Source organism: Tinamus guttatus, unplaced genomic scaffold (genome assembly GCF_059628265.1).
Source record: "Tinamus guttatus ecotype Peru unplaced genomic scaffold, ASM5962826v1 Tinamus_guttatus_pri_ptg000530l, whole genome shotgun sequence".
In the NCBI taxonomy this organism is placed as follows: domain Eukaryota; kingdom Metazoa; phylum Chordata; class Aves; order Tinamiformes; family Tinamidae; genus Tinamus; species Tinamus guttatus.
This window is the reverse complement of record NW_028289064.1, coordinates 1,413,790-1,427,743: the sequence shown is the minus strand read 5'-3', so window position 1 is coordinate 1,427,743 and position 13,954 is coordinate 1,413,790. Positions and strand designations below refer to the sequence as shown.

Here is a 13,954-nt window from a genome sequence, read left to right as displayed (position 1 = left end):
AAATACAATGCTGCAAAATTGCAAATTACATCTGGCTCAAGGGCTGATTATGAGAAATAGTAGCACTTCTGCCTCTGTGTGAATAACTCTGATAATAATGAGAGATTGATTGAGCTCCAAGAAGTCCAAATGATGAGAAGGGTCAATTTGAACATTTCTATTAGCTTCTTTTGTTAAATATAACACTTTGCCAGGCCAGAGACAAATACTGCATCTGGTTACCATGATTTTTTCCAAATCTACAGAAGTACAATTGAGAAAATGGGTACTGGTCTAAAGGCAGATCTTATAAGAAATGCAAATGACACATGTAAAAAAATACCCATTTTACTGGCACTCAAGACCAAAAAAAAAAAAAAAGTTGCCAAGGAAATTTGCTTCAACACTTTCCTAGCAGAAAAGGCAGGAAAGCACGTGGAGCATGAAGAGACTTCATAATGCCATTTTACAGCCGAAATGCTTGCTTGCATTTATATGAGCATGGCATAGCTTATATGTAAACATGAGCTGCAAAGAGAAGAGTTAGGAAACATGCAACAGGCAAAGAAATGAGGGCACAAATGTTACATACTGTCTAGTTAAACCAGGAAATTGCAATAACATTACTGAGTCTAGTAGCCTTGCAGTTAAATTGTGGAAAATCTGCAGATGTTAACACAGATACACAAAAAGTTAATAAAACTACTGACAGTTCATCTGGAACCTTCCAAAGATTAAAACTTCCCTACAGATCTCATTATCTAGAGAAGTTAACATGTCAGTCAGCACTTTTTCTGTCGATTACGGAAAATCTTTGTTGATATACACTGCCTCAAAAATAACTTTTGTAGGGTAAATTAAGCAAGATGTGATGTGTGGTTATATCTTCAGTCTCATTCACATATTTATACTCACTAGGAAGCCGCAAACATTTTCCAACAGAGGAAAACAGACACTACTCGAGGAGCCCGACGGCCACATCTAAGCCGAAGCCCCCACGCCGGGACGAGCGCCCAGCTGCCGTTACCCGCGGAGAGGATGCTGACCACGGAGCAACGCGGTTCCCCACGGCCAGCTGCCCTACCTGCGCAAAGGCCAATTTCTTGTCTCATTCTCGGTTCCACTGTGTCACTTAAGTCTCTTTGGGGATAAAGAAAAATAAACCTTAATTGGAAAACTATTAAAAATAATGCTGATGGGATCCTTTTACAGGATGCCACGGAGCACAATTAAATTAAGTTACGCTGAACACCACTGAATCTACCATTGTCATAAAAGCAGAGGACAAAGAATCAAAGCTACAATGATGTGTTTTAAATTTATAAAGAGGATTAAAGCAGAGGGACCAGCCTGAGCCATGCCTCTAGCTGGTATAAATTAGTATGCTGCTGTTGACTTCACATAGTGATGTCTATTCCATGAGCTGATACCCTGCCCCGCAGCATGAAAATTTACTTCATATATGCAGGAAAAAGAAGAGCGAGATTCTGAATTGCAGCAGCACCAAGGGAGCAAAACTTCCCTCTGGAGCGGATGCAACGAGACGCAGGTGGATCATCCTGGGGAAGGCAGTTTGGCAGCTGGGCCTGCAGCAGCTGGCCCGGGGTTTGCCCAGAGCTACCCGGAGCCCTGGAGACTCCCGGCATCCCGGCACCACCAGGAGTCAGAGCTTGAGCTGCCTTCGTGGCAGCCCCACATGAAATAACTGTATCATCAGTTGTGATTTACACTGTTGGTTATTGCAGTGCCAATCTGGGAGCCAAGAGCTCCTGCAGATTGAAAACATGTGTAAAACCCAAGATCTGTGCTCTCCCAATGAAAGGTGAAAGACATGGGAGGCTTGGTCCCAGCCACGAGGTAAATCAGCTCCTCAGGCAGCAGATCCCAGGCTGGCACGAGCCCCATAAACCCTAACACTTTTGTTCTCTTTCTCATATGCACAGACACTATACAAAGTGAAAGACGGGGCCTATATTTTATTTATAAAACCAGACGGTTGATGTTTAAAACAAGCCTGATCTCGACATCAAAGACCTTCAGCTCCCCGTTGGGATGTGCCAAGAGCCAGCTCTGCCTGTGCGAGGTACCACGCACACGGTGCAGCAATGAGCATCTTAGCATCACCACCTTTATGTTTCTCCTAGTCATAAAACACATTCTGCAGCTACAGCTTAAATAACAATTCTCAAAAAAATCCCAAAAATACTGATGAAAGCAGTATAAAGTCTTCATGTTTTGTCTTATACAAGTAGCTTTATTACTTCTGCAGTCATAAAATACAAACAGAATTAGCAAAATATTTGGAGCTTCACCAGGATTGCTAGCAGTTACAGAAGAAAATATTGCCGGTATCATTACTTGCTCAGCAGCATCAGGGAAAATAAATGTTTTAACTGTAACACTAAATATAAAACTCCTGCTTGGAGCAGTATACTGCATTATGAATTTCAGGATTTTAACACTATGGGTTAAAGACAAAAATTGCATATATAATAATATTGTGAAATATTTTACATTTATTTGTGATATGTTGCTGTTGAAATGTGTAATAGCAATTCAACTTGCATTCTAAATACTGTTGGCACACCTGGTGTTGAATATGCTAGAAGCACTTGCAGTTGGTATAAAAATGTACTACATTCATTATTGTGGTACTCAAAAATGCTGATACAACTAAGATTCTTGATGCATTTCTTTTTATTAAATCCTCTTCTGCAGAACTTTACAGAGCCAATCCATAAACTTTGTTTCTGATTAGATATTTTCTTATTGAGTACTAGCTAAAATAGCATAACAGGAAAAAGGAAATCTACATATATTTTCAGTCATCCAGAAATCACAACCATCTTCCAAACTATAAACTCATCACAAGCATTAAGAAGCCATAGATAACATATGCTTGTAGCATACAAATATGCTGTATTTTTACAGTTCAGGAAATGCCAGAGGACATCAAAGCAGTCAAAGAAGAAGGTACTATCCCATTTTTCAACCACAAAACTGTTGTTCTTGAAAGCTTAAATTACTTGCCAAAGTCTGGGAGATTTCTATATTGCAACCACAAATAATATAAGGACCAGCTTGCTGTGAAATTAATTTTTAGTATCTCCCTGGCTAGAAAGGTCTATAAAGTTAACGCGTCTACTGCAGAATTAATTATTCCTGACAGGAAATTTCTCTACCAATCCAGAATTGCCAACATACTTTCAGCATATAATAGAAACCCTTTAAATTAGCTGTATGACTAGTATGCTATTATACTTGTTGAAAACAGTTAAGACAATCCAGTAGCTCCATGAAAACATACTGCTGCTCTTTTTCCTTTTAGGACTAGGAGCTACAAGACTAATATCAACAAAGCCCTGAAGGTAGTGTTAGAATTTGTAGAAACTATGAATTTATCTTCTGGTGAAGCAAACATTTCAACATTTTCTCTTAGTCCCATCATCAGCTAGCCCAAACATGTGCTGTAAAGCTAGTTCATGAGATGAATGCATTCCAACAGGGTCTATTTTACAAACACTGACAGCCTTTTCTTGCACTCTTGCTTATTTTAAGTTTGCACAGAAGCAGTAAAAGTTAATATGCAGTAGAACACTACATTAACTACTGAAGCGTTATTGCACATCAAACAGGTTTACTGCTACTTTGCAAACATACTTACCTGAGTGCCATAAAATACTGACATATAATGAGTCAGATCTACTGCCGCGCATTCCAATCAGGTCTGCACACTGCTGATGTAAAACCAGTCTCTCGACACACAAGTAACTTTATATGATCTTCGAAAAAAAACTCTGCAGGGATATACTGCATTAGAAATTAAGTAAATATATATCAAACTATCAGTAAAAGAACAAGGACACAAATATGCACATCGTATTTTCTACATGAACAAAGAGGCACCATCATTTCCTCAAGGAATCCTTGAGCTGCAGATCACCGGGTGCCTAGAAAATAGACTGGGGAAGAAGCACTATACAATTGCCTTGTTCAAGTGCTCTGCCCTTGACACCCACTACTGACCACAGCCAGAGCCAACATACTAGGATACAGGGACTTGCAGGGGTACTGCAGCTTGCTATGGCCACATTCTTACCTTCTGTTAAGCTCTAGAACCTGCTGAACATGACAAGAATTAAATAACACCTTCTCGCCCTCCAAAAGCAACATAAATTACCTTCTCCTGTGACTCCTGAACTACAAATACTGGAGGTTTTATTTGGCAGCTGTGGTTTGAGATGAAAATGAGCACACCAGCATTAATGCAACACAAATTTTATGTTTGTAATTACCAATTGGGTGGCATTTTCTGGTGCAGAGTAGAATAGTAAAAAGATATCTGTAACTGGTTTTCTCCCTCAGTTCCAAAGAAAATCATCACCTTTTCTAGCTCAGTGGATCACATCAAGTGCCACTTGGTTTTAGCGCAGCCGCTCAAGCTTGGTAACATAGTAACTACAAGCTGAATAAAGGCAGAAATGCAAATGCATGGAAACACAGCAAAATATGCTGTTTGCAAATAACTTATCCTGTAACCTTAATACACACTAGGTGTCTTGCAGTCACAAGCACAAGAGCTCAGCAGTGTTACTTCCTATATGCTGGTGTTCAAGGAAGTGTGAGGACAGAAGTCCCTCAGATAATCAAGCATCCCAGAAATCCTTAAAATTTGGATTGTATCTCATTGTATATTCACATGTTTTTCTTGCACATGAAGGATAAGTAGATGCTAATTGATTTAGATTTTCTGTACCAGTGATTATTCAATATATCTTATCCGTATCTCCTCTGAATATAAGACAAATAAATAGTTTTTGCGAGGACTAGGGTTCATCTGTGGAAGAGCTGCTGTGAGAGGCTGCAGAACATGCGTCCTTGGAGACACCCACAGCTCGGCTGGACATGACCCTCTGAAACCGGATAAAACGTTAAAGCTGCTCTGCTGTGAGCAGGGCTTGGACCAACCATAGGAACCGTTACATCTGCATCGTTCTGTGTGTTTATTATTCTATTTTTCAACATCTGTCCAGTTGTTTCTAGTTCCAGTTGTTTCTAAGTAAAACTTTTTTACTTTTCTCTTTTATCCTTGCTCAGGTAACCAGAACTGACCACAGGTTTCGAATTAGAGGAATGCCACACATAACCCAGTGGGCACTGTGTTTCCAACACCACCCTCTGTCTTCATCTTTCTATAAAACGTCTGTCCTTCTTTCTTATTTTAATTGTGACTTCTTTGTTAAAAACAACAACATCAACCTAAAAGATGAAATAAGATTCTCTGAGTCAAATGTATTTTACCTATTATTTAACAATTACATTCAGGAAAACTCAGGGAGGACTCACAGAATATTTCTGGTTACCCTGTAGATACCATTCCAGAAATCATACTAGCTTATACTTATTTTGCCATTTTCACTAAAATATTTTATAATTCTGCCTTTGATTATCATTTACGGCACAATAATGAGACATGTGGAAATCCTCACAGAGGCATGAGCTTTCCAACATATTGTGGATACAGATCATGGCTCATGAGAAGTGAAATGCAACTGCAAGTTGGAGCTCTGTCTCTTAGCAAAGGATCATGTCTCCTACAGATGCCAACTTAACCAGCTTAAGTAACCTTGACATAATAGCCTATGACATGTTCTGCTGTAAAAATATATTAAGTTGCATTAATTTTCTTCCAGGAAAACATTCCTATCCCTGTTTGGAAATAGAAGATTTTGAAGGAAGACAGTTTTAAACATACAAGATGTATAAATTAAGCGTCTGTAATTTTATCAAAATGCAAGTGCTATTGGTAGTGAATAAAATCTCTAAAGAATATTTCCAACGGACATTGAAATGGGCATCATTTATAGAGCTTTTCATCAAACAGGACCTTCACTTCTCAAGACAGCATTTATTTACCATACTTTGCTAGGGACTAACACACTGACTAACTAGTAGTCTTCAATTATCACATCAGGTTGGGAAAAAAATCCTATTTCTTCACAAGCTAAAACTAAAATTGACTTTGAATCTCTGAACTGTCAACAAATTCCTCTACGAAAAATGCTTGCTTTACAGAGATTATAAAGTGGGTGTCATCCTTGACACTTGCATTCTATATTCATACACCAAGGTCTGGAAAAGAAATGTTTGGGAGCGCTGGGAAGGCTCGGGGAAGGCTCGGTTGTCATGCTCCGCGCTCGCTTTGCAGTCAGATGCTGCACTGTAGATGTCAAAGGTTTGCTATTTAAACTCACTGACAAGCAAAGAGAGAATACAGGGAGAATATGTTAGCAGCTACTATGAACTTGTCTCTAGTAATGGGTCATCCTGACACTTATTTCTGGATGTTAGAAACAAAAGCCCTGGTTCGATTCAAATAAAAAAAAAAACAACAACACACAATACACCCCCATCAGATTTACAAGTTCAAGATTTACTCTGGGAAAATCCAGTGCTAAGAACAAAGCACTGTTTCCTGTCAGAATGACACATACGATTATGTTAATCTCTCATTTCAAATCCATCTCTCCCGATTGCATACCAGTGCTTTCTGTGTTTCATTTAAAAGTCACAGAGTTTACTAACCACTTAATGAAGCCACATTCCTTAAATCCCTGACAGATTATGTGAAGTTGTTTGGTTTAGCAGTAAGAATTTGCCATTCAACTACCCCCAAGTACATGTTAGTCATAAATAAGTGTGATGCCTGGTACTGCAGGGTGCCGCAGCAAAACATAATTTCCCTCAAAACAACTGATTACAGCAGTCAGAAGAAAACAGGGAAGACAGAAAGTGTAGAGACAGTGAAAGGCATATTGCTTGCCTTTCCAAAAAGAAAAGCTATTTTCAATCCACCTTATCTCCTTCAGGCCTTTATTTACTTTTAATTGGGAGAAGGAAGTAAAGAATATGAAAAATGCTCTGAAATACATTTGTGAGAGTCCCAGGTAATTGTCTGCATCAAAGGTGACAATTTGCTGCATGGCTGACTTCATTTGAAAGAATTTTCTGATTCCATGCATCCCAGCAGCTGGTCGAAACTTGAAAACAAATCAGAACAAACTAGCCCAGAGCAGTGTAAAACAAGGAGGTGGGTCCCTAAGAGCATCCGACTTGCAAGCAGGGAGAGGACTGGGCCCCCAAAAGGCGAATCGGCCCCATGCCCCGTGTTTTCTAGCTGGTAGCACAAGAGGTGAAGCAGATGTGCACTTCACTTTAGTTACGCCACTTGGCTTACAGAAGTGGAGCAGGCCAAAACCAGAGCACAAATGCCCCAAGCTCGATGCAGCTGAGAGCTGGCCCAGCTCAGTGTTTTGGATGGCACGCTCCCATAAGCAGAGCAAGCTGTTGGTAATGTTCTCGATATTAGCCATCCAGGTGCAATTCAGGGTGCTGGCAACAATCTTTGAAGTCTGAATTGATTCTCCAAACAGGTGTTTAACCTCTTTCGTCACTGTTCTCAGATGGAAGATTTATTGCGTTTTGTGCCATGAACAAAGCACTAAAAAAAAAGTTTCTGAGTTTTGCAAGCCATTCCCATGTTTTCCACTAAGTCCAGAGATCAGCAAGTGTCATTCAGTGGTACGAGATCCCATTAGTCATGCCCTCCAAGGAAAATGCCATGATTGCTGCTTCTTAAGCTACTGAATGACAAGAATCAGACCATGGATTTTATTTTATTGAGTTTGAGGTATTTGTTGAGTGGGGTATGCTTCAGCTGTATTTTATGTAACTCAGACACCTTTATGTCATATGGCTGCTTAAAAGTCTGAACGTTGTTATTAAATGAAAGAAAAAGAAGGTAATTATTAAATCAATGATATAACCCTTGTGATTTGCTTTTCATCTCTTCACAGACATTACGGTGAGAAATCTTAAATGAAAAACAGAGTTGGCAATACAAGCAGGAAGCCATGTAACAAGCAGAAGTAATCTGTGTATGTTATTCTCCCAAGTGCCCAGTCAGAGGTCTCAGATGGCTAATGTGGTTGAAATGTGTAACTCAAAACTACAAATAATATGTTTATGAATCTGGACATGTTCAGTGCACCCTGGAAGCAGCTGGACTGGGGGGCAGGGAAGGGAAAAAAAGGACAGCAGTATATCTGATTTCAGCTAAAGGAGGTTTCAAACTAAATTATCTATTTCCTCTCTCAGAACTGGAAGAAACAATACTACAAGGCTCCTAGAAATCATTTTAAATGTAACTGTAGGATTAGATTTTAATGGTAATTAGGGAATATTGCATTTGCATTGGCTATCCAGTGCATTGATTCACACACCTGTACTCTACAGCAGTCAACACAGAATTGAAGAGCAGGCACTGTACATAACAGCTTTACATTTCCAACAACATTACAGCCCGGATCTTGAAATATAAAGTCTTCAATGCTACCATCACCCAGGCACTGTTTAATCTTAAGCATATTGTCTTGCTCCACAAATTTCCACACACGCTGCTTGCTTCCCATTGAAAAGGTATGTTTACGTAAGACTGAGATATTAATTTCTACAGTAGAAAATGTATTTATTTCATATAACCTACTCTAATTACTCATCTCTAATTACTTCAAAATGACATTAAATTGATTTCATAAATAACCTCCAAAACCAAAGGCAGTATTTTATTGCCTAGACTCAAGCATAGGACAGCGTGGGCATGTTCGCTCAGCATCTTTACTTTACCTTAACAGTTTGAGCTGAGGTACCTTTTTGTATCTGCAAATCCACTTTTATCCCATGTTGATTTCTATTTGTTTCACCACATTTTGCTTATCATGCACTGACATCCAATAGCTGTGTTTCCAGCAAGAAATGGCTGGATAGCCTGCCCTCCTCTACTACAGAAACCTAAAGCTGCTTGGTTTTATTTTTTTCTCTGTCCTTATTTGCAACATATTAAAAGGCTCAGTTTCTCTTAAAGATGATGTTCCTCAGTCATACCCTTGCCTGTCACTGACCACCTGATAGACAAGATTCTTTTATTATAAAACAAGAATTCTCAAATATAAACTCTCCAATGAAAGTTTTACTGCAAACTTTCTTGAGATCAAAATAAACCCTAAAAAAAGTGACATAATCATGTGAAGTCACTGTGTTACAGAACCACGGCTCAGGGCAGTCACAGAGAAAATTACACATGACTCAAGGAAGCTGAGGGAAGACATTGAGCTACCACTTTATCCATCTATGACCTATCATTTTTAACCATCATCTAAGAACTATATCTGAACTTGTACCCTGGGAATAAACACGAATGATATTTAGGGATCTTAAGTGCTAAGATACACCACAGCAGAGCACCATTACCATTTCATCACCCAAAATCTACAAACTAAAAACAATCTCATATCTCCCTATTTATTTCATTTGAGAGGCCTATTTCATTTTGAGAGGCCTCATTTTCAAAAATGAACCCTGCCTGTGACTGGGCCAAGTGGAGGGAAAAAGAAGCAGGCATATATTATTTCTTCTTTTAGCAGAGAAATGTCAAAACTCACAAGCAGAAGTGCATCAACCCAAAGTGTGCCTTTCAGCACTAATGATAGGTGCACTGTGAGGAACATGCGAAGCCTTCTTCATAGGCACCACTACTATGACTTATTTATCAACTGATCATTTTTGTCAGATTCATTTTATCAAGAAGCAAAATCTATTCTAGAAATAAAATCAGAACTAAAAATGAATAAATATATATTTTAGAACCCACTTAAACATACTTTTAAAAATAATCTTATGTCAAAACAGCATCTGTTCAAGGCTTCTTACAAAACACAAAAAACAACAGAATAGCAGATCAGCTTCCAAAAAAACATTTCATCAGCTGGCAGTGGCCACTCAGACACCACTTAAATGTCAGCAGTGGAGAAGGAGGAACAACACAACCTTTCCCCTGGATGTGATTAAAGCCACAGGAATAACATAAGATGCCACTGAAGGGATGAGGAAAACACAGGAACGATACCTGTAAGTTTTATCTTAAGCAAAACATTTTGGTATACGTGAGCTCTGGAGCACCCACAAGCAGCAGCAAAACTAATGCATCAGAATTACTCCAAAGACCAATGTCTTTCTTCAACACTTTTCTAGATTCACCTATATCCTATATTAATCTGTGTACAGAAAGAGGACTTTGAAGACAAATGACAAATTTGTATCTGTTCTGTTCTGTCCTAAATCTGTTCTGTCCTAAAATGTCAATTTGAAAAAAAGAAATACACACATACTCAGACAGATGTATTTCACAGTGAGAAGGGTGAACTTTCAGATTGTCCATGGTCTAGTGGGAGTGAAGGGCCTTTGGAAATAACGGGAGCTACGTGTGCAGAAGCCCTGCAGACTGCACCCTGCAACGCACAGTGCATGATCACTGATATGCCTACTCTCTTTATTCTGTTTGATAAAAGCAGTAAAACAATGTCAGTATTTTAAAGATTTACTTACGATCATACTGTGCTATCTGAATCATCAGGGGATTTCTTGGAAATGATGAATAGATGCTGAAGCATTAATGTAACCTAGGATTCTCCAGTGGGAGTTTGCATCTTAAAGAACAGTTTAATGAAGATTCCAGTACCAAATCCTATGATTTTAAGTGACGGAAAGCAGCCTTATTTTTATACGTTATGTAGGCTCCATTTTATGAGCTGTCAGTTTTCATACAGGCAATAAAAAACCCCTTGGCTAAATACAGACATTGGAATAAAGTGTCAGTTAACAGTAATTCCGTCCCACAAGTGTTCTTGCCCATACAACCTAATGAAGACAGATTAAAGTTAAGGGCACTGAAATGGAAGAAATAAGTGAAAAGAGAAGAAAAGAAATAGAGGTACCAAGAATTCACAATGCTGCCAAGCACCAAAACATCCAATTATGCTTTGATCATGGCTTGCATTTTAAATGTTACTGTCATCATTATTTTTTATCGCACAATTTTTTTTCACCAGCTATTTGACATCTATGAAATATGTCAGATCAATAGTAAAACAAAACATGTTATAGGCAGAAGTACGACCTTAACTTGAAGACATAACAAAGCCCACCTCTCAACTACTATAGAGAAACACGTCAATAAAGGAAATCTAAGCAATGAGTGGAAATGAGGCATAATGCTTAATTCCTTCAATCAGCATTTTCCTGTTTGCCAGGAGCACCTCTCTTGGGTGGGTGACAAGGTGCATGCTAATTTAAAGATCTAGGAGGACTCAAGCTGCATCCCAATGGCACTGCTCCCACCTTAATTAAGGAAACTGAAAAGCAAAGTTCACTTAAAAGTGGTGCTAGGGGAAAAATACCTCAAGGAAATGTTGGCTGTTATGAAGAGCAAAAAAGAAAGCTATCACGAGATTTTCTGATCCATCAAATTACTGTTGTTTCCAAATTAAAGATTTTGAATGCCTTACATTGACTATAAAAGTCACGTTACTTTACATTTAACTGGAAGCGCATGATTAAAAATTGTATTAATTTCCACTCTTGCACTTTTTGCCATCTAAAGCTTCCCAAGCTGCATGGAAATACAAGACATCAAGCTCTAATGCTGGAAGGCAGAAAGCAACTGAAGAGCCTGAAACAACCCAGCTCTCTAGAAGATGAAGCCTCCTTTACTTGGACAGGACTTTGCCGAGTGTGCAAACCTGCAATCCTGCAAGAGGAAGGATCTACCTCACGGCACCTCTGGGTACTGGGAATGTTTGGAGAAAATTGAGGACTAAGGAGCAGCGTAGACGCTGTGTCATACTGCAACTTAAGGGATAGCCCTCATTTTACCCAATCAATTACTTACATTCCACAGAATTTAGCACATATCATTCGCCTCAGTTTTGAGTCATCTCTATTGTGATAACCATTTATACTAGAAATAAAGAATCACGAAACAGAGCTGTAGAAAATAGCTAAGATTGCAGGAAAGAATCTGTCTGGGTTTTGTATTTTTAAGTCTCTATTCAAGTGAATAATGTTGGGACTGAGTTTTCAGTGCAACTCTCCACTCGAGTTTTATGAGAGTTTACATCTTACAGAACAATGTGAAGAAGATCACAGGCTCAAACTCCCAGGTTTTAACTGACAGCAGAACTCTTCAATTTCGGCAGGCAAACACTAAGAAGATAGGGATATTGTTGTGGGATTTACATCTGACCAGGCTGAAGCACTTTCCTGCTATCTGAAGTGTGTGACTCTTATTTTGGTATTCCATGGCATATACAGCCTAATAACCTGACATTATTTTGCAATTTCTAAATATAACCAGTATTTTCTAGCTTTTTTAAAATATAAAAGTAACAAATTTTGCAATATGATCCAAAGACATGGAACAACTCCTGAGCAACAACCCAATTTCAATTAAGGTTTTATGGGATAAAGAACATAACAGGAAATAAGTTAACTGAAGCTCTACTTAGATGCTTTCAGTGCAGAATCACTTTTAATAAACCTTTAAAGTGATACTAATATTTCACTTCACATTTAAATAATGAACCACCGCACATATAAAAGAAAACTGACACTGTCTTGACATCATTTTGTTTTAGAAATATATTTATTTACCTTTGCTAGCTAAAATAAAGACCAATCTTCTTATTCTCTCACCCCTTCCCACAAATGATCAAAATTGCCTGTCACGTTTCACCACGTACTCAGAGCAGCAGGGTGTCCCTCAGCAGCCTGCTCCTTTCAGAACATTTATGTCATTTCCAAAAAAACTCTGTGCTTGGTAAAATCAAGGCTTTCACCGATCTTTTGCAGCTTGGAAAGGAAAAAAAAAAAAAAAGGCTTTTGCCAGGCTGTGGGTTCTGAGAGCACATAACCTTATTTAGATTCTGTTTTCCTGGAGATGAACATGCTGCTTTTCAATTTCAAACTGTTTCATCTCTTTCCCATCACGCTTCCACAGTAGCAAACAGACATAATAGTAAAGCAAAGATAAAGCCTGATTTAATAACATTTGGGGTATGAGCTTAGGAACAGCACAGTGTAAGAGGAAAACAAAATCAAAAAATTTTGACGTGTCAAGGCATACATGCACTACTTACACGTCACCAAAGACTCTTTCCAAGACTAGGCAGCTTGAATGTTTAAAACATACTTCCCTTGCAGCTCTTTCAGCCCACTAGCCAACTGCTTCCCTTCCCTTCTGAGCTTCTTCCTTCACATGATACTACCAACAAACTTAGAAATTACAAGAGATGAGCCTATACACATCGTGTACATATCTGTATAGTAAAGCATGGCCTCAGGAAATGGTCACAATATAAATGAGAAACTAAAACATGAAGCTTCATTTTATAAATCATTCTTACTGTTTATTCTTACATAGCACCTACCTGAACATGTCTCCCAGGCCTTTCAGCATTCCTTTCTTTGCCTTAATTTTCTCCTTCTCTTTATCTCGATCTTTCTTCTTTTCCTTCCCAGCCTTTTTCCTGTCCCCTTTATCTTGGCTTCCATTCATCTGCCTCTCCAAGGAGTGGGATGGCTGGTCACTTGCTGTGGACACAGATTCTCTACCAGATCTTGAGCTTTCCTCTGTGTCCTCCTCCACTGAAAGTAAATATTAAGGCACTTAAGTGGCATAAGAACAAAGCTTTTTTTTTTTTTTTTTTTCCAGAACATTACAGAATGTATTTGGAAGAAGAATATAGGCATAACTGCAAAATATGTCATTTTTTCAAGATAAGTATCTGCTCATTTTGGGCTTTCCTAAAATGTTCATGTCTATTACGAAGCTTAAAATCTCCAAAGCAAGGAACTTACTTACCTTTTCAAAGCATTCTGCAAAACAGAATTTGTCTACTGTAAATAATGTAAGAATTAATAAAGGGTTGTTAACTTGCCCCTTCATTTCAGTATTTAGCTCTGTTAAGGAGAGTTTTAGGAATGATTGCAAGAAATAACAGCAGAGCAGCTTTTTTTTTTTTTTTTCCCCTCTAATTTATTGCCAGGAGCAGTATAAACTTCATTACACATCAGGTTTTTA

At 38.5% G+C, this 13,954-nt stretch overlaps 1 protein-coding gene across 1 annotated transcript in view; it reads right to left on the bottom strand.

Moving 5' to 3' along the window:
• The window catches only part of PARD3 (par-3 family cell polarity regulator), a 435,290-nt gene that overhangs the window by 124,183 nt on the left and 297,153 nt on the right, over positions 1-13,954 (bottom strand). Inside the window, 1 exon segment of the mRNA XM_088534020.1 lies at positions 13,302-13,518. Coding sequence (XP_088390146.1) covers positions 13,302-13,518 — 217 coding nt within the window.